The sequence below is a fragment of the Chiloscyllium punctatum genome, chromosome 11, assembly GCF_047496795.1.
Source record: "Chiloscyllium punctatum isolate Juve2018m chromosome 11, sChiPun1.3, whole genome shotgun sequence".
Classification (NCBI taxonomy): Eukaryota; Metazoa; Chordata; class Chondrichthyes; order Orectolobiformes; family Hemiscylliidae; genus Chiloscyllium; species Chiloscyllium punctatum.
In genome coordinates, this window is record NC_092749.1 from 33935687 (window position 1) to 33957168 (window position 21482).

General features: G+C 42.6%; 1 protein-coding gene across 1 annotated transcript in view; it reads left to right on the forward strand.

Moving 5' to 3' along the window:
• Positions 1-21482, forward strand: part of fbxo11b (F-box protein 11b) — a 164069-nt gene that overhangs the window by 82480 nt on the left and 60107 nt on the right. The window contains exon 3 of the mRNA XM_072580606.1: positions 4808-4889. Coding sequence (XP_072436707.1) covers positions 4808-4889 — 82 coding nt within the window. The remainder of the gene's footprint in view (positions 1-4807; positions 4890-21482) is intronic.

Consider the following 21482-nt stretch of genomic DNA (forward strand, 5'->3'; position numbering starts at 1 on the left):
GGTTGTTGATGACTGCAAATGTTTAGCACCATTTGTGACATCTTAGATACTGCAACAGGCCATACTAAAACACAGCAAGGTCTGGACAATATCTTGGTTTCGACTGACAAGTAGCAAGGCACATTCATGTCAAAAAGTGCCAGGCAATGACCATTTCCAACAAGAGAGAATCTAAACCTTGTCCCTTGAAATTGATGGCATAACCATTGTTGACTCCTCCATATCAACACCCTGGGGTTACCATTGATCAGAAGCTGAACTGGACAATTCATATCAGTACTGTGGCTACAAAAGCAGGCCAGAGAGAGATGAAGAATTCCTGTTGTGAGTAACACTACCTAGCTCTCGAATTCCTGTCCACAAGTCAGGAATGTCATGAACTACTCCCCACTTTACTGAATGAATGCAGCTGCAGCAACACTCAAGACGCTTGACACCATCCAGGACAAAGCAGCCTGCTTCATTAGTGCCACATTAACGAGCATTCACTCCCTCCACCACTGGCACCTAGTCGCAGCACAAGATGCACTGCAGAAATTCACCAGTGTTCATTAAATAGTACCTTCCACAGCCACTACCATCTAGAAGGATTAGGGCAGCAGCTGCAGTAGAATGCTACCAGCTGCAAGATCCCCCTCCAAGCCACTCACCATTCTGGACTTGGAAATGTATTGTCATTTCTTCAGTGTTGCTGAATCAAAAACTTGGAATTTACTCTCTCTAATGACATAGTGTATTTTTAATTCATTTATGGGACGTGGACTGAGCCAGAATTTATTACCGTCCCTAGTTGCTGTTGAGAAGGTGGTATTGAATTGCCGCCTTGAACCACTAGTGTCAACACGAAGTGGAACTGCAGTGGTTGAGAGAGGCCAGCTCATCACCACCTCCAGGGCAGCTGCCTCCATGTCTCATGAATGAATAAAGAAACTATAATATATTAACGTTTCTGTTCCTCCTAAGTGTGTTGACTTATTTAAGGCATTCATAGCACACTCTTTTCATCCTTTATATAATTATTTTTGAATTTGCCTGTTCATAGATGTTATTATGCACCTGTGGGGCAGGTAGGCTTTGAACGCACATCTCCTTGCCCAGCAGTAGGGATGCTACCACGGTGCCAAAATAGCGCACTTGAGCTTTATGTAGGTTTAATCTACTTCTAAACATTCGTGCGAAGTGGGTGTTAATGGCTCTTTAATTGTTGAGAGTTAACTACATATGGCTTATGAGTCTGGAATCCAGGCAAGTAGCAATTGCAGCTTTTATTCTTGAAAGAAGCATATTAGTGGACCAAATACAATTGACAGTGATTACTTAATCGCTTATCAATGAGCTTTTTATTCTATATTTTTGTGAAATTCAAATTTTACCATCTGTCATGGCGTTAAACCATGTCCCCTGAACATTACCCTGAGTTTGGCATTACTGTTTAGCGACATTGCCATTATGCCACTGCCTCCCTTGAAGCCTCCTTATCGCAGGCTGTTAAGAGTGAAGTTCTACATTTGTTCCCCAGATGTTATCTGGTCAACTTCCTTTCTCAATTACATGATTTTTGAAAATGAAACTTCGAAAAATGAGAAAAACAGAAGCAATATTTCAGTGCAGTCTGATGTGGCTTATTGGAAAATATTGTTCCCTAAATTTCAATTGGAATGACTTTGTCAATAAAATTCTGTTAAATATTATAGATGCAAAAAGCAGGTGCATCAAATCTAGATGGCATCAGCATGATACTTATCAGAGTGTTGTTTCTCTTGTTACATTTCATATACTTCTGACGGCATGAATTAGGGAGATGAGCCAAAATATTGTCAGAAAGTAACATTTATTAAAAAATGAGGTCATTTCATGATGTCTCTGCAGAGCAGACATACTGGTCTGCCATCAGTTAGGCAAGTGGGTCATGAACTTATCTGCTTGAAAAACCCTTCCTCGCCCCTTTAAATTGTGCTACTGTATGATTCTTAGTGCCAGGTGTGGTGCTTTCATAATGCTTTTAAGGAAACCGTTATCTATTTATAGGTATCAGTGAGATGTATGTATCTGCTACTTATTTCAGAACCTGGCCCTCAGTAATATGGTATTTGACAGTGATAGAAGGGAACTATCCAATAGAACTTGCAAAACAATTAGGTACTGTAATGCGCTGTCCAAGGATCTCACATTAGACCAATTATTCATTTACAGAGGATAAGTAACATTAGGCTTTATTTTTGTATTACTTAGTCATATCAATTTAAGGCACATGCTCAAAAAAGCTCTAAGTTAGACTAGTGATCCTGTCAGATTTGTGTAGCAATTGGTATTACAGAGCACTCTTACCTCAGCTGCGGGTGATCTCTTTCTTTTTGTAAATGCACTGGAACGTTAGGTTTAATGGAAAGAATACAAAGAGAAAAACATCGCTTACATTTTGGTGCATTGAGTTGTTGTTGTCTGGCAATTGAAGCACTCTCTCCATCAGCCATTGGATTTGTGAGGATTTGAAATGTTTAGGAATGAGGATGTATTCTTGGGACTGTTGGGCAGTCACTTTTGCTGAGATCATCGACAATGACGTAACGGTTCAATGAGCCTGATACTAATGATTTGCATGTTCTTCATCGAGTGAATACATTGTCTGTCACACTGTCATTACATGTTATTTTATGGTGTCGTCCTGTTTTCCCCCTCAGTTGAAGCAAAATACTCAAGACAGTAGTTTTACCACCTTCATCTTTATTCCGGGCCGTGGAGGGAGAGCGAACAATCGTTCGTGTGCAGAGACATGAGTTCTCGGTCTTCTCTCTCAAACAGCAGTTTCTGAATTAATTATAGTCATTTTTATTAGATTAGATTAGGTTACTTAGTGTGGAAACAGGCCCTTTGGCCCAACAAGTCCACACCGACCCTCCGAAACGTAACCCACCCAGACCCATTCCCCTACCCTAACACTTCGGGCAACTTAGCATGGCCAATTTACCTAACCTGCACATTTTTGGATTGTGGGAGGAAACCGGAGCACCTGATGGAAACCCACACAGACACTGGGAGAACGTGCAAACTCCACACACCGTGTCACCGGATGCAGGAATTGAACACGGGTCTCTGACGCTGTGAGGCAGCAGTGCTAACCACTGCCACCATGCTGCCCCAACATGGTGAAGGATTCTGATATTCATGTTGCAAAAAAGATTTAAGAAAAAAAGGGTAAGAGTTAAAACAAAAGATTCACAAAGATGGTAAAGCCAAGATACAGATATTGGGGAATACTATTCATATGAGGGGGGAGTCTTTAGGACAGGAGGATGAGAAGTACTTAGCAGGTTAAGCTTGAGATGCTTTTTGTTCTTTCATGGATGTAGGTGCAGCTACAAGGCCAGCACCTGTTACTCATCCTCAAATACCCTGAAAGGAGGTCATTTCAGAGGGAGATTAGCAGTCAGCCTTATCGTTGCCGGTCTGGAGTCAATGTAGTTCAAACCAGGATCTCTCTCCCTAAAATGCATTACTGAATCAGATGAAGTTTTACAACAATTGATGATAGTCTAGTTAATAACAGCCATGAAACTCTTTATAAACCCAGGTTTAATAATTGTGCTTGAATTACAGGGAGGAATATCCAGATAAGACAACATCTTGATTGGGTGACGGTTACAATCAGCGGGTATCAATAGTAGAGATTAAGCTACCTGCGGTTAAACAATGAATGTTATTAACCTTAACTGGCTGTACATAATGAATACTTTTCACTTTGTTAAACTGACCTTACATACTGAATGATTTCAACATTGTTAAATGGCTGTACATAATGAATGTTTTTCCACCTTGTTAACCCATTGCCCTGGCCTCCAGCACCCCATTGTTAACTATACGTTCTTATCTGATCTGAGTCATGCTCAGCTGAACCTCTTGTTTCACAAAACTTAGAACTTAACTCTTTCCCTACCTGCTTCTACCCTATACGCGTTTACAATGGACCCTCAAAAAGTCTCTACAAACTCTAGTTTGAAGAATTTTCAAAGTTTCAACACTAATTAGAGCTCTAGTCTTTTGACAAATCTTCAAATTTTAAAAAAAAACCTGATTGCAGCTGGGCAAGAAATGTAAAAAGCGGCTGCTCCGATCACCTGCCAGTACTACATCCTATTCCGTATGGATTGTTGAGACACATGCAGATATGTAAATTGAGTGTCTAGGATTTAATAAAGTTCCTTGACAACTACAGATGGGAGCTTATTTGACACTGAAATTCCACTGCCTCAGATGGAACATGGTTTATTGTGTAGGCCACTTGAAGGTCCGAGGTCGAATATCCCGGAACGCTGAAGGGTTCTCCACATGGGAAGGAACACTTCTGTCTGTTGATTATTGTGCAGTTTCACCCGTTCATCCATTTCACCAATGTCTCAGGGCATCCTTGCCTGCAATGTATGGGATAGACAACGTTGGCTGAGTTGAATGAGTACCTGCCATGTACATGGTGAGAGGTGGTGACATGTTGGTGTCATTCTTTCACCATGTTGAGTGATATTTGGCTTTTTCTGTTATCCCATCCAATAGTGCAAAATTCTTAATCAAAGAAAAAAAAGTAAGCTTAATAACACCAGAGCATTCTTAAGTGTCTGCTAACTCTCTCAGCCAAAAATTCTAATGTAAGTATAGATTTTAATTTGCAAATACGGAGGCCTTGTGTTTAATGTAAAACAGTACAAAATGCTATTCTCACTTGTGGGAGTAGAATATGGACTGAATTTGGAAATGCTAGACCTTTGTATAATTGTCGCTGCAACTGAGTTATTACCTTTTTCCCATCTCTTAGGGTGCTTCCACTTCAAGTTCTGAGCATTTTGGTCATAGAGCTAAGCGTGCAAGGCTGTCAGGAAAATTACAAGACCTTCCTGGTAAGCGAATTCTTTATCATTAACAATTTTTTTATTTAACTGAAGGTTTAAATGTGTTTTCATCATACCTCATTATATTTTTTAATCTTATCTTTTTTGGTGAGGTTTTGTGTGAGTAGTTTTTTTTCTGTGATCTGCAAAAAATGAAAAGAAGGAGGAAAAGCATGATCCAAGTTCAGTTGAATATTTGACATTTTTTTGCAGTCATGCAGAATTTCAAGCCCCTTGGCTTAATATCTGATCTTGGCAAATACTTGTTGGTGCATTGGTGTTATTTAGGTTATAGAATTCTGTGCCCCGAGACTCAACATGGGAGCTATTATTTGGAAAGTTCATCTTGTGTTGTCCAGTTACCATTGCTGGAAAGTTGCGTGCTTGTATTCTTCTCATGTCTCACTTAATCAAATTGGACATGGGGTCTCAAAATCCAAGCAAATATAAAAGTTTCAGAAAATGGGAGATTGATTCAACTCATCACTTTTGAGGGTTAACACATCTGCAATAGAAATGCAGGAAATGTTGAAGGAAACACAGTTGGAATTGGTTGCAAAGATATCTGATTTATAAATATGAATTTTAACTTATGGAACAGTTTTTCTATGTCAGGTTTGAAAAAATTGATCTAAATATTTAGAACTATCAGTCAATATTCGACTGTCCCAGTGTCGTCTTATTCTGAAAAGGCCAGTTTAAGAAAAAATCATGTTTGGACATTGAAATCCATGAAAATCATTTTTTTTGGCCTTCCTAAAAACTAGTAGTGTATGTAACTATGGAGTGTAGAGTTTAGGATAGGATACAACTAAACACCTATATCAGCTAATCAGAAACTAAGTTGGGAGCATGCATTTGCTCTATATAGCACACAGATTATTAAAGCTGCTTAAGTAATGCTTTTGTATCAGTGTTATTAAACCAGAGACTTGTGGCCTACAAATCTGATTCTCACTATTCGTTTGAGAGTCTAGATTTTGATGGAATCCTACAATATTTCTACTGATCCTGTGCTCTGTTTGAAGTGAAATACATCATTTGTATCAATTAATGCTTTGAACAGTACATTAGTAATGTAAACTGTCCTGAAGGTGGCTTTATAAGTATGCACATGAAATTAATGGAGTCAAAAAATGTCTTTGTTCAGTTGCAATATTTTAATTACTTCCAAGTATTATAGACTGCAGGTATTTTGAAGGAAGGATATATAATTGAAAATGGACTGCCGTTCTGTAAGCTGTTGTTTGCCATTAACTGACAGTTTGCAAGTTGCTTTTCTTGGCTGAATAATTTCTGCCCCAGAATGCATCTCATTTGGCTTTCAGTCCAAAATGTGTTTTCAAATAAATCTATCCTGGCCTGTTTCCGATTTTGCAGAAATAAATTCCTCTTGCATTGTTTTCAATCCTAAGTTAGTGGCTTTCTAATTCTTATGGAGAAAGTAAGGCCTGCAGATGCTGGAGATCAGAGTTGAAAAGTGTGGTGCTGAAAAAGCAAAGCAGCTCAGGCAGCATCCCAGGAGCAAGAGCGTCAATGTTTTGAGCATGAGCTCTTCATCAGGAATGACGGAGTGGCCCGAGGGGGCTGAGATAAATGGGGCATGGGGGAGCTGGGGCTGGGGGGAAGGTAGCTGGGAATGTGATGGGTAGATTAAGGTGGGAGTGATGATGACAAGTCAGAGCGGAGGATGGTGCAGATGGTTGGGAAGGAAGATGGATAGGTAAGACAGTTCAAAAGCTCAGTGCCAAGTTTTCAGGTTGCATCTGGGGTAAGGTGGGGGGGAGGGGTGATTACGAAACTGGTGAAATCACATTGAACCTGTGTGGTTGGAGGTGAGGCATTCTTCCTCCACATGTCAGGTGGCTAGAGTTTGCCAGTGGAGGACGCCCAGGACATGCATGTCCTTGGTGAAGTGGGAGGGGGAGTTAGTGTTTGGCCATCGTAAAGCTGTTTAGTGTGTATGTCCCAGAGATGTTCTCTGAAATGTTCCACAAGTTGGTGTCCTGCCTCCCTAATGTAGAGGAGACCATATCGGGAGCAATGGACACAATAGATGACGTGTGTGGAAGTACAGGTAAATCTCTGTCAGATGTGGAAGGATCCTTTGGGGCCTTGGACGAAGGTAAAGGGGAAGGTGTGGGCACAGGTTTTGCACTTCTTGTGGTGGCAGGAGAAGGTGCTGGGATGGAGGGTGGTTTGGTGGGGTCATGGACGGAACAAGGAGTTGTGGAGGGAATGATCTCTGGATCACAGATAGGGGTGGGGGAGGGAAATATATCCCTGGTGGTGGGGTCTGTTGATAGGTGGAGGAAATGGTGGAGGATGATGCGATTTATCCGGAGTTTGGTGTAGAAGGTGAGGACCGGAGGGGGCTTCTGTTCTTGTGATTGGACGAGTGGGGTTCAGGGGCAGAGGTGCAGGAGGTGGAGGAGATGTCGTGGGAGGGGAACTTGTGGTTCTTCAAGGGGGAGGCCACCTGAGATGTTCTAAGGTGGAACTGGGCCTCCTGGGAGCATATGTGGCAGAGGCAGAGGAATTGCGAATAAGGAACAGGAGGTAGGTGGGAGGAGGTGTAGTCCAGGTAACTGTGGGAGTTGGTGGGTTTGAAGTAGATATCAGTGTATTGCTACCCTTTTGGTTTGGAGGAAGTGGGATGATTCGAAGGAAAAGTTAATTGAGGGTAAGGACCAATTCAGCAAATTGAATGAGTGTGTCAGTAGAAGAATACTAGTTAGGTTGGTGGAAGAGGAAGAAACTGAAGGCTTGGAGGCCTTTGTCATGGAGGATGGATGAATAGAGGAACTAGATGTCCGTGGCAAAGATGAGGCATTGGGGGCTGGGAAACAAAAATCATGGAGAAGGTGGAGGGTGTGGGTAATGTCCCGAATGTATTTGGGAGGATCCTGAACCAAGGGGGAACAGGACGGTGTCAAGGTATGCAGAGATAAGTTAAGTGGGGCAGGAGCAGGCTGACACAATGGGTTCGTGAATTTGGGTATGAGGTAGAAACGGGCAGTGCAGGGTTCCCAGACTGAGGTTGGAGGCTGTTGCTCAGAGATCTTCTGAGGTGATGAGGTTGTGGATTGTCTGGTGATGGGAGGTGAAGTTGTGTTTGAGGGACCAGTAGGAGGATGTGTCTGCAAGTTGGCACCTGACATCAGCGGTGTAGAGGTTGGTGCGTAAAACTACCAAACGTCAAACCAGCAGACAAAGTGGGCGCAGTGGTAGTTTGGCTCACTGACCTCTACACTGCTGAAGCCAGATGCCAACTCGTAGACGACACCTCCCATTTATCTCTCAGCCCTCTTGGCCCAACCCCTCATTCCTGATGAAGAGCTCATGCTTGAAACATCAACTTTTCTGCTCCTCGGATGCTGCCTGACTGGCTGTGCTTTTTAAACACTGCACTTTTCATTTCCGATACTTATCCCTTTTTGTTTCATTCTCACCCAGAAGTTGAAAATATTTTCCCTCATTTCATCTATTGAACCCTTTGTTAATTTTGAAAGCTGCTTTTTTCTGTTTTTAAAAAATAACATTCCAACCTGCTTGGTACTGCTAAACAATTGAATGCTTTCCATTCTGATAACGTGTTAGGCCAGGGGTTTGTGATAGTATACCTACCAATGTTCTCCTACTCCTCTCAAACAACAACTTCTGGAATCTGTATTTGTGCACAATCAAATGGTGGAAATCCAGAAGAGGTTGACAACAAATCCATCCTTCTGCAGAAGATGTGTTGAGATACTACCATCAATATAAATGGATTCCAGAAATGATTCCACTCATACTATTGGTCTCTTCGCAGGAACCCTTGATCAGTGAGGTGTAATTAGGTTTTTTTGTATCCTGCAACATTTTTCATTACTGCTGAACATTTTCATTGATGTGAAGAACAAGTTTATACTGGATTGAATCTCAAATTTCTTAATTATAAGATCATAAAATGTAGGAGCAGAAGTAAGCCATTTGGCCCACTGAGTCTAGTCTATCATTAAGTGGCTAATCTGACAGTCATAGAGATGCACCTCTAATTCATTTACCTGCCTGTTCCCCAAAACACTTGATTCACATAATGATTAGAAATAGGTTTATTTTTGCCTTGAATATATTTAATAACTCAGCTTTGATCGCTCTGTACAGTAAAGAATTCCACAAATGTACCATTCTCCAGGAAAATAAATTCCTCCTCATTGCAGTCTTCAATGGACGACCCACTTACTCTGCAAATCTGCTGCCTGGACGTAGACTCTCCCTCAGAAGGAAATTATCTACCCTGTCATGACTCTTAAGTATCATCTATTTCAATAAGGTCTGTTTACATTCCAAACTCCAGTGACTACAGCACCAAATCTACTCAACCTTTCCCCATCAGAAAATCCCTATGTACCTCTGATCGAGTCAGTGAACCTTCTCTGGACTGCCTCCAATACCAGTACATCTTTCCTCCGATAAAGTGCCCTCAAACTGTTCACAGTATTCCAGAAATGGTTTGACTAGACCCTTGTATAATTCTAGCAAGACCTCCCTATTTTATACTCCATTTCCTTTGAAATAGAGGCCAGCAATACGTTTACCTTGAATAAAAATGAAAAACTGCAAATGTTGGAAATCTGAAGAAAGAACACAAAGTGCAGGAGAAACCCAACAGGTCTGCCATATCTGGAGCAACCCAGGCTTGTGGTCAGCAGAATTCATGGCCAGCCACACAACCCCCTTCTTTTTCCACCTTGCCCTACAAACATCTGAACACTAATAAAGAGTGGGCCATTCAACCTTCTGAGCCTGTTCTGCATACACTCCAGTCATGGCTGATTTAATTTTAACCACAACTTTACATTCTGCATCAAAGATTGAGGGCAGCATGGTGGCTCAGTTCTGTGTCAGGGACCCAGGTTCAATTCCAGCTTTGGGTGACTGCGTGGAGTTTGCATGTTCTTGCCATGTGTGCATGGGTTTATGCTGGATAAAGTGGTTTCTTCCTACAGTCCAAAGATGAACAGGTCAGGTGGTTTGGCCCGCTGAATTGCCCTGTTGTGTCCTGGCATGTGCAGGCTAAGTAGATTAGTCATGATAAATGCAAGGTTACAGGGATATGGTGGGAGGCTAGGTCGAGGTGGGATGCTTTTGGAGGGTTGGTGTGGACTCAGTAGGTCAAATGGCCTCTTTCCGCAATGTAGGGATTGTATGATTCTGCAATTTCTATGATTCAGCATCCACTGCCTTTTGATAAAGGGAATTCCAAAGAGTCATGGAGACATATAGCACCGAAACATACCCTTCGGTCCAACTCAACCATGCTGACCAGATATCCTAACCTAATCTAGTCCCATTTGCCAGCATTTGGCCCACATTCTTCTAAACCCTTCATATTCATATACACATCCAGATGGCTTTTGAATGCTGTGATTGTACCAACCTCCTCCACTTCCTCTGGCAGCTTATTCCATATATGCACCACCCTCTGCATGAAAAAAATGCCCCTTTGGTCCCTTTTAAATCTTTTCCCTCTCACCCTAAAGCTGTTCTCTCTAGTTTTGGGGTCCTCACCCTGTGGAAAAGATTGTGTATTTACCCCATTCATGCCCCTCATGATTTTAGGAATCTCTGCAAAAGTCACCCCTCAGCTTCCGATGCTCCAGGGATGCCCACAAGACAACCCTCAGCTACTGCCTCTCAGTCACATGACACTCAAAACAATGCAGTGACCTGATCATCTCCAGAAACAGTGTAATGTAAATCATTCCTTAATGGCCAGATCTGTTGCAAATTGTTTTTTTGTAACTGTAGGGTGCAGTCAGAATTTTAATTGCAATGTTCTAATTGATTCTGAATAGGTGATGATGCACATGGCTCTGAATGACAAGGGATGACGATATAAATTCACTCTGAATGACTAGGAAATGGCCATGCAAATAGCTCTGAATGGCAAGAGATGAGAATGTAAACTCCTTACTTTCTACCTGTAAGACAAAGACATGCCACCCACATTCAGGACATCCAATTTCCTGCAGGTCAGCAGAGCAAATTAACCCTTGAATATCGCATTCCCTCCTTTATCATTTAGGCACTACCAGCTTAGAATCAAGAACAAAGAAAATTTACAGCCCAGGAACAGGCCCTTTGGCCCTCCAAGCCTGAGCCGATCCAAACGTACTGTCTAAACCTGTCCATCAATTCCCAAGCATTTGTATCCCTCTGCTCCCCACCTACTCATGCATCTGTCCAGAAGCATCTTAAATGAATCTACTGTGCCTGCCTCTACCACCTCTGCTGGCAACACATTCCAAATGCCCACCACCCTGTGTGTGGAGTACTTGCCGCGTGTATCCACCTTAAATTTTCCACCTCTCACCTTGAAAGCATGACCTCTTGTTATTGAATCCTTCAGCCTGGGAAAAAGCTTATCTCTATCCACCCTTTTTCTATACCAGTCATGATTTTGTAAACCTCAATCAGGTCCCCCCTCAATCTCCTTTTTTCTAGTGAAAATAAACCTAACCTACTCAACCTCTTTTCATAGCTAGCACCTTCCATACCAGGCAACATCCTTGCAAACCTTCTCTGCACCCTCTCCAAAGCATCCACATCCTTTTGGATCGGCCGCATTTAGAATATTTACAGTTCTGGGCACCACATTACCAATGTCTTGTACAATTTTAACATGACTTGCCAGCTCTTATACTCCATATCCCGTCCAATGAAGGCAAGCATACTATATGCCTTCTTGACCACTATTCACCTGTGCAGCAACCTTCAGGGTACAATGGACCTGCACTCCCAGATCTCTCTGCCCATCAACTTTTCCCAAGGCTCTTCCATTCATAGTATAATTCGCTCTAGAATTAGACTTGCCTGAATGCATCACCTCACATTTGTCTGGCTTGAAAGCCATCTGCCACTTTTTCGCCCAACTCTCCAGTCTATCTATATCCTCCTGTATTCTCTGACAGTCCCTTATGCTTTCTGCTACTCCACCAATCTTTGTGTCATCTGCAAACTTGCTGATCAGCTTATTCATAAGAGCCTTACAGTCAGCACTTAAGCAAGTTATTGACACACAACATGCACAACAAAAATTACTAGTCCATGCAGTAGATAGGAGAATCCTGTAAATCCTGTGTGGGGGAAAAAGTGTTCACCAGTGAAGTTCTTAAATCCACAGTCCTTAGTGACCACTCCACCCCCTCCATGTTGAGTGGGAATGAGCCAGTTATCCAAAATTTCCTTCAATAAAGTCCAATCTGAAAACAAAATCCAGTATATCCTTGCACACCACTGCACGGAGAAATCTGAATTCTTGGATCAAGGCAGTTAAATACTTAACAAAACTTATGAGATTTCCATTTTTGTGGAGATCCTTCAGATGGAGGATACCAGTGCATCGGAGTGTAAAGTGCGGCAGCTGCCACAGCAGGGTAGGTGAACACAGCATTATTTGCTGTTTCTGCTCCCTCTCTGCTGTCAAATGCAACAAAGCCAAATGGCTGTTTTGATGTTAGCTTGATCAGTGAGCCTTCATATCCCTTAAATGATCGAAAGTGAAGGTAAAGCTCGTGTGGTTTAATATCCATAGGAAGGCCACTGACCGAAAGCATATGGACCTCCTCTTCACTGGTGTCAGCTTCTTCACTTTTCGTGCTCGTGACTGGGGAGCTGATTGAATCAGTTGGATCAGGTTGTGGAAAGTGGGTGGTGGTCCAAAGGCATGCTTTACCTGTGAATGAAGAAACTTGAGCGACCATGTCAGCTGCTGAAAGTATAGTTGCATTTCCTCTCTCATTCCTTCCTTGCCAAGCTGGGTATCAGAATGAAGAGAGTCACACACTTAACTACACCATTGTGTCTGCCTATTTCAACATTCTCACTTGCCTTGAAGTCCATTACTCTGTTTGCTATTTATGACCTTACCAAGTTTTATGTAATCTACAAAATGTCTGAATTGTACTGCTCAAACAATTCAGTCACTTACAAACAACAATCAATGGCCCTAAAAATGAAACCCTCTGGGGATCCCATTCGGGTTATTCAAAAATTATTTTCCTTTGACAAATTAATACTTGGCTAATGTGAAAGCTGTCAGGAGAAGTATTTCAAAAATCTGGAACAGCAAGAATACAACAAAATATTCTCTGTGCTTCAGCCGTTGAAGAGGCAGTTTCAGTTCAGATTCAAATACCAAATATCCATGGCAAACAAATGTGAAATATATTAAAATATGTTCTCCAAATGAAGCTTCCTAAAAAAGACAGTTGGAATTACAGTGGTTACAGGCCAGTAATTGTACAACTTTGTTACAGACCAACATTCTTTGAATTTACAACATGAATTGGGACAATGAATTAACAATAATTGACAGACCTGAAAGAGTTCAGCCTCAAGTTCTAATGTTTTCTAAAATCTTAACATGACATTAAAATTAAAATGCACCCTTCGTTTTGTTAACACTCTGCATTTAAAACAAAAACAGCAAAGATATTTTAACACAATACTCTCATTTGGCTAAAGCATTACCACTGACACAATTGTTTTTTGAAACAGGCATTGTAGAATTTCAAACAACTCAGGAGCTCAAGGCCCTCAGTTTGTTTGACAGGTTGCATGTTTGATAATTTTAAAAAAGACCTAATGTCATATAATATTCATGTCAAAACAAAATCTGCCTCATTACATAACTCACAAAACACATTGAATTGAGTTCCTAATTCAAAAAAGGCAAAACAGTTATGTTGAAGTTTTCTGAATCAGTATTTTAACAAACCAAAATATTTAAATATCAAGCACTTTCAGTATGGCATAATTTATATTGAAACTTCCTTTTTCCACCAAAGTACAACCTTAATTTCAGCGTTCCTCATTATTGTTTTGAGATCCCTTAGCAGAGGCTAATCACCATACTCTCAGGCATCCAATTTCCTGCAGTTTGTCAGAGCAAATTAACCCTGTAAATCTTTTCCGAACCCTTTCAAGTTTCACAACAACCTTTCAATAGGAACGAGACCAGAGTTGCACGCAATATTCTAAAAGTGGCCTAACCAATGTCCTGTACAGGCACAACAACCACCCAACACCTGGACCCAATGCACGGGCCAATAAAGGTGAGCATATCAAACGCTGCCTTCACTATCCTGTCTACTGTAACTCCACTTTCAAGGAGCTATGAACCTGCACTCCAGGGTTTCTTTGTTCAGCAACACTTCCTAGGACTTTAGCATTAAGTGTATAAGTCCTGACCTGATTTGCCTTTCCAAAATGCAGCACCTCACATTTATCTAAATTAAATGCCATCTGCCACTCCTCAGCCCATTGGCCCAACTGATCAAGATCCCGTTGTATTCTGAGGTAACCTCCTTCGCTGTCCATTCCATCTCCAATTTTGGTGTCACCTGCAAACTTGCTAACTATATCTCTTATGCTCACGTTCAAACCATTTTTATGAATGGCAAAAAACAATGAACCCAGCACCAATCCTTGTGGCACACCACTGGTTACAGGCCTACAGTCTGAAAAGCAACCCTCCACCACCACTCTGTCTTCTACCTTTTGAGCCAGTTTTGTATCCAAATAGTTGGTTCTCCCACTATTATCATCTAACCTTGCTAATTAGTCTACCATGAGGATCCTTGTCGAGCACCTTACCGCAGTCCCTATAGATCATGTCCACCACTCTGTGCTCATGAATCCTCTTCGTTACTTCAAAAAACACAATCATTAATGAGACACCATTTCCCACGCACAAAACAATGTTGACGATTATGAACAACCCTTGTCTTTCCAAATACATGTAAATCCCTCCAAACAATGTGAGGCTCACAAGCCTCTAGTTTCTTCGCTTTTCCTTACCATCTTTCTTAAGGAATGGTACTATATTACCTAACCTCCAGTTTTCTGGCACCTCATCTGTGTGGCTATTGATGGGGCCCAGCAATCACTTCCCTAGCTTCCCACAGAGTTCTAGGGGACACCTGATCAGGCCCCAGGGATTTATCCACCTTAATGCATTTTAAGACGTCCAGCACCAACACCTCTGTAATATGGACAACTTTGAAGGTGTCGCTGTTTATTTCCCAACATTCTGTATCTTGCATATCCTTCTCCACTGTAAACACAGATGCAAAACACTTGTTTAATATCTCCCCCCTCGTTTGTGGTTCCACACAATGGAGGCCTTGTTGATCTTTGAGGGAAGGTAAAAACAATGACTGCAGATGCTGAAAATCAAATACTGGATTAGTGGTGCTGGAAGAGCACAGCAGTTCAGGCAGCATCCAACGAGCAGCGAAATCAACGTTTCGGGCAAAAGCCCTTCATCAGGAATAAAGGCAGTGAGCCTGAAGCATGGAGAGATAAGCTAGAGGAGGGTGGGGGTGGAGAGAGAGTAGCACAGAGTACAATGGGTGAGTGGGGGAGGAGATGAAGGTGATAGGTCAAGGAGGAGAGGGTGGAGTGAATAGGTGGAAAAGAAGATAGGCAGGTCGGACAAGTCAAGGAGTTAGTAACTGAGCTGCAAGTTTGAAACTAGGATGAGGTGGGGGAAGGGGAAATGAGGAAGCTGTTGAAGTCCACATTGATGCCCTGGGGTTGAAGTGTTCCGAGGCGGAAGATGAGGCGTTCTTCCTCCAGGCGTCGGGTGGTGAGGGAGCGGCGGTGAAGGAGGCCCAGGACCTCCATGTCCTCGGCAGAGTGGGAGGGGGAGTTGAAATGTTGGGCCACGGGGCGGTTTGGTTGATTGGTGCGGGTGTCTCTGAGATGTTCCCTAAAGCGCTCTGCTAGGAGGTGCCCAGTCTCCCCAATGTAGAGGAGACCACATTGGGAGCAACGGATACAATAAATGATATTGGTGGATGTGCAGGTGAAACTTTGGATGTGGAAGGCTCCTTTAGGGCCTTGGATAGAGGTGAGGGAGGAGGTGTGGGCACAGGTTTTACAGTTCCTGCGGTGGCGGGGGAAAGTGCCAGAATGGGAGGGTGGGTCGTAAGGGGGTGTGGACCTGACCAGGTAGTCACGGAGGGAACGGTCTTTGCGGAAGGCGGAAAGGGGTGGGGAGGGAAATATATCCCTGGTGGTGGGGTCTTTTTGGAGGTGGCGGAAATGCCGACGGATGATTTGGTTGATGCGAAGGTTGGTAGGGTGGAAGGTGAGCACCAGGGGCGTTCTGTCCTTGTTACGGTTGGAGGGGTGGGGTCTGAGAGCGGAGGTGCGGGATGTGGACGAGATGCGTTGGAGGGCATCTTTAACCACGTGGGAAGGGAAATTGCGGTCTCTAAAGAAGGAGGCCATCTGGTGTGTCCTATGGTGGAACTGGTCCTCCTGGGAGCAGATATGGCGGAGGCGGAGAAATTGGGAATACGGGATGGCATTTTTGCAAGAGATAGGGTGGGAAGAGGTGTAATCCAGGTAGCTATGGGAGTCAGTGGGTTTGTAAAAAATGTCAGTGTCAAGTCGGTCGTCACTAATGGAGATGGAGAGGTCCAGGAAGGGGAGCGAGGTGTCAGAGATAGTCCAGGTAAATTTAAGGTCAGGGTGGAATGTGTTGGTGAAGTTGGTGAATTGCTCCACCTCCTCACGGGAGCACGAGGTGGCGCCCGCACCAATCAACCAAACCGCCCCGTGGCCCAACATTTCAACTCCCCCTCCCACTCTGCCGAGGACATGGAGGTCCTGGGCCTCCTTCACCGCCGCTCCCTCACCACCCGACGCCTGGAGGAAGAACGCCTCATCTTCCGCCTCGGAACACTTCAACCCCAGGGCATCAATGTGGACTTCAACAGCTTCCTCATTTCCCCTTCCCCCACCTCATCCTAGTTTCAAACTTGCAGCTCAGTTACTAACTCCTTGACTTGTCCGACCTGCCTATCTTCTTTTCCACCTATTCACTCCACCCTCTCCTCCTTGACCTATCACCTTCATCTCCTCCCCCACTCACCCATTGTACTCTGTGCTACTCTCTCCCCACCCCCACCCTCCTCTAGCTTATCTCTCCATGCTTCAGGCTCACTGCCTTTATTCCTGATGAAGGGCTTTTGCCCGAAACGTTGATTTCGCTGCTCGTTGGATGCTGCCTGAACTGCTGTGATCTTTGAGGGAACCTATTCTCTCCCAAGTTACTCTTTTGCCCTTAATGTATTTGTAGAATTTCTTTAGATTCTACTTAATCCTATTTGTCAAAACTATCTCATGTCTTCTTTTTGCCGTCCTGATTTCCCTCTTAAGTATACTCTTACTGCCTTCATACTTTTCTAAGAATTCACTCAATCCCTACTATCTATACCTGACATATGCTGCTTCCTTATTCTTGACTAAACCAGCATTCCCTATACCTACTAGCCTTGCCCTTCACCTTAACAGGATCAAACTGTCTCTAGACTCTTATCACATTGCTGAAGGCTCCCTTTTTCCAGCCATCCCTTTACCTGCAAACATCTGTCCCCAATTAGCTTTTGAAAGTTCTTGCCTAAAATAGTCAAAATTGGCCACCTTCCAATACAGAACTTTGATTTTTAGATGAGGTCTATCCTTTTCCATCACTGTTTTAAAACTAATAGAATTATGGCCACTGCTCCCCTACTGACACTTCAGTCACCTGCCTGCCTTATTTCCTATGAATTGGTCAAGCTTTGCACTTTCTCTGGCATGTCCATCCACATACTGAATCTGAAAATTTTCTTGTACGTACTTAACAAATTCCTGTCTATCCAAGCAGGGACTTTGGCAGTCCCTGTCCATGTTTGGAAAGTTAATATCATACATTAACTACTATAACAGCCCTGTTGTTATTGTAGATAACTGAGATCTCCTTAAAAAATTGTTTCTCAATTTCCTGCTACTGCTGGAGGGTCTACAATATAATCCCAATCAGGTGATCATCCCTTTATTTCTCAGTTCCACCCTGGAACCTCTCTGGATGTGGTCCCAGGAGTGTCCTTCCTACATACAGCCGTAACATTATCCCTAATCAAAAATACCAAATTGCTATGATATCCCAGTCCCATGTTCCCAACCATGCCCTGAGTTCATCTGTCTTGCCTATTAGCCCTTTCACATTGAAGTAAATGCAGTTTAATTTATCAGCCCTACCTTGTTCTTTGTTTGCCCTGACTGTTTGACTTAGGCCATTTCCCAACTGTACCAGTACCAGACTGATCTCTTGCCTCACTACCTCCCAGAGTCCCCCACCCGGCTCGTTTAAATCTGCTGGAGCAAATCTCTCCACCAGTATATTAGTCCCCTTCCAATTCCGATGCAATCTGTCGTCCTCATACGGGTCACTTCTACTCCAGAAGGGATTCTAATGATCCAAAATCGTGCATCCTCTCCCATCAACCAGCTGCCCTGCCATGCATTCATCTGCTCTTATCCTCCAATTTCTACCCTCACTAGCTTGTGGACATCGGGAGTAATCCAGATATTACTACTCTCTAGGACCTTTTTAAATTCCTGCCTAAATTCCTATATTCTATCCTCAGCATTTCAGCCTTTTTTTTTTTCTTCCTATGTCGTTAGTTCTAATGTGTGTAATGACCTCCTACTGCCTCCTGTCCCTTTGGAGAACATCTGGACACTCTCCGCCATTTCCTTGATCCTGCTTCCAGGGAGGCAACACACCATTCTGATGGCTTATTGTTAGCTGCAGAAATGTTTGCCTGTGCCTCTTACTAGAGTGTCCCCTATCACAATTGATTACTTGGAACCTCGCATGCCCCTCGTGACATTAAAGCCAACCTTAGTACTATAGACCTCCCCTGAGAGTCCATTACGCCCTACATTTTCCAAAACAGTATACATGTTTGAGATGGGGATAACCACAGGAGTCTCCTGCACTACTCTCTCCTACTATCTTTCCTGGAGGTCACCCATGTACCTGACAATATAATTAGATTAGATCAATATCTTCAGTTTATATCCAAACCTGCAACTGCCATCCTTCACGCTCCCTAGCTCCGGTAAATTCCTCATTGCCTCCTAACTGCCATTCCAACTGATCCGTGCGATCCAGTAGGATTTGCAACCAAGCATACTTCCTGCGGATCTAATCACCAGTAACATGGAAACTCTCCCCAATCTTCCACCTCCAACAGGAATAGCACATCACTATACTAAAAACTATCCTTGCACCGTAACAATCTGTGGACCCAGAAAATAACAGTCTTACTGCTCGAAAAACACTGATCCAGGCTAGCTTAGTACTTAGCTTTCTTATATTTTTAAAGGTTGATCAAGAAACAGGTCTTAATAAAAATATATCAAAACAGAAGCCATTCTACTTACTATTGTAGATTTACAACAAAAAACAGTAAGATTACACTTCAAAAACTAGCCACTTAACTGCTCCCCTCCTGTGAGCTCCCCCACACAGGGTTCTCTAAGATGAGTTGTGAATTTTGCTGTTTATTTTAATTAGAACAACTCCATTGCCCAGAGATATTTTAAACCAAACAGCAAAAGCAGCAGCTATGCAGGTTACTGCTTAGTCAGGCAGTCCTTTTTCATTTGAATTACTTCCCATATGGTCACCACTTTTGTCTCCCTTCCTCCTTTTTAAAAGTGCTGTTGTTTTGATTCCTTTTTTCCGCCCACAAAGTTCCAAAACAGCGCAACAGGTTATAAGAGTAATTTTTGCTCCTAGAATTTGAGGAAATCAGCTCCAACACTTTTAAAAAAATAAACCTCAAAGGAGCAGCTCTTAGAGCCACAATTTTCTCCTATCCTCCATCTTGGATTACCCAGAATCTTTTTTTAGACTGAACCCTCTGAGAGAAGAAATGTATTTTTATCTCTGTTTTAAATGGGCATTTTTTTGAACTATGACCCCCGGTTCTAGATTGTCCCATGAGAGGAAACAACCTTTTAGCATCAATCCAGTCAAATCTGCTCAGGATCTTACTTGTAGTGATTAGTCATCTCTGACTTGAAGATACAGGTTTAGCCTGTTTGGCATTTTCTAATAAGGTAATCCACTCGTTCAAGGTATTAATCATATTATTATTATTCAAACTGCTTTCAATTCATTAGCATCCTTCTGTAAGTGCAGTGACTAATACTGTATATGCTACTCCAGATGTAGTCTTATCAATGTCTGTATAACTTGAGCATAACCTCCCTGTTCTTGCATTCTGTTTGCTTTGTAATAAACCATAATATTTTATTAGCTTTCCTGATTTAATTGCTGTACCCACATAATAACTTTTGTGATTCATGCTCAAGGACAGTCTGCTCTCTCTGCATCTCAGGACTCTGCAACTGCTCTTTTTCGATAATGTGCATGTTTTTATTCTTTGTGCCAAAATGGGCAATTTCCCACTTTTTTCGACACTGCTGTTTTTGCAAGATCTTTACCCACTCTCACAGTCTATCTGTATTTCTTCTGTGGGCTCCTTAAGTCCTCTTTACAGCTCCATTTCCCAGCTATCTTATGTCATCAAATTTAGCTATCATACCTTCATGTCTTTCATGCAAATGAATTGTATAAATTGTAAAGAGTTGAGGCTGCAGCACTGAGCTCTATGGCACACCACTCGTGACATCCTGCCACAAACCCACTTACTCCTCTCTTCATCCTGTTAACAAGCCAATATCTACACAAGTCAATATGCTATCCCCTACACAATGAGCTTTTATTTTCTGTTATAACCTTTGTACCTTATGAAGTGCTTTCTTGAAATTTAAATACAGTACATCCAGTAATTCCCCTTTATCTATAGCACATGTATAAAAACAGGCAGAGTTTAAAAGTTAGCAAATGTTTCTACAATTGAACAAGACTCTAATGAGGTTGCATGTACAGTTTTCATCCTCTTAGGGTTATAGAGATGTACAGCATGGAAACAGACCCTTTGGTCCGACTCCTCCATGTCAACCAGATATCCTAAATTAATCTAGTCCCGTTTGCCAGCACTTGGCTCATATCCTCGGCTAAACCCTTCCTATCCAGATACCTTTTAAATATTGTAATTGCACCAGACTCCTCCACCTCGTCTGGCAGCTCATTCCATACACTCACCACCCCCTGCATGAAAAAAATTACCCCTTTTTTGTCCCTTTTATAATTTTCACCCCTCAGCTTAAACCTATGCCCTCTGGTCTGGACTCCCCTACTCCAGGGAAAAGACCTTGTCTGTTTATCCTATCCATGCCCCTTATGATTTTGTAAACCTCTATAAGGCCACCCCTCGGCTTCTGATGCTCCAGGAAAAACAGCCCCAGCCTATTCAACCTCTCCCAGAAGCTCAAACCCTCCAACTCTGGCAACATCTGTTCAAGTTTCACAACTTCCTCTGATAGGAAGGAAACCAGAACTGCACGCAATATTCTGGAAGTAGCCTAGTCAATGACCTGTACACATAGTAGCCACAACATGACCTCCCAACCCCTATACTTGATGCTCTGACCATATGCCTTTTTCACTATCCCATCTACACTCTACTCAATTTTCAAGGAATTTGAGTGTAGTTGTGTAAACCTCTTTGATGTCCCCTCTGAATTCTCCACATCCTTCCTATAATATGGCAACCAGAATTGAACGCAATACTCTGTAAGAGTAACCTAACCAAAGTCTTATAAAGCAGCAACATGACATCCTGACTCTGATTCTCAGTTTCC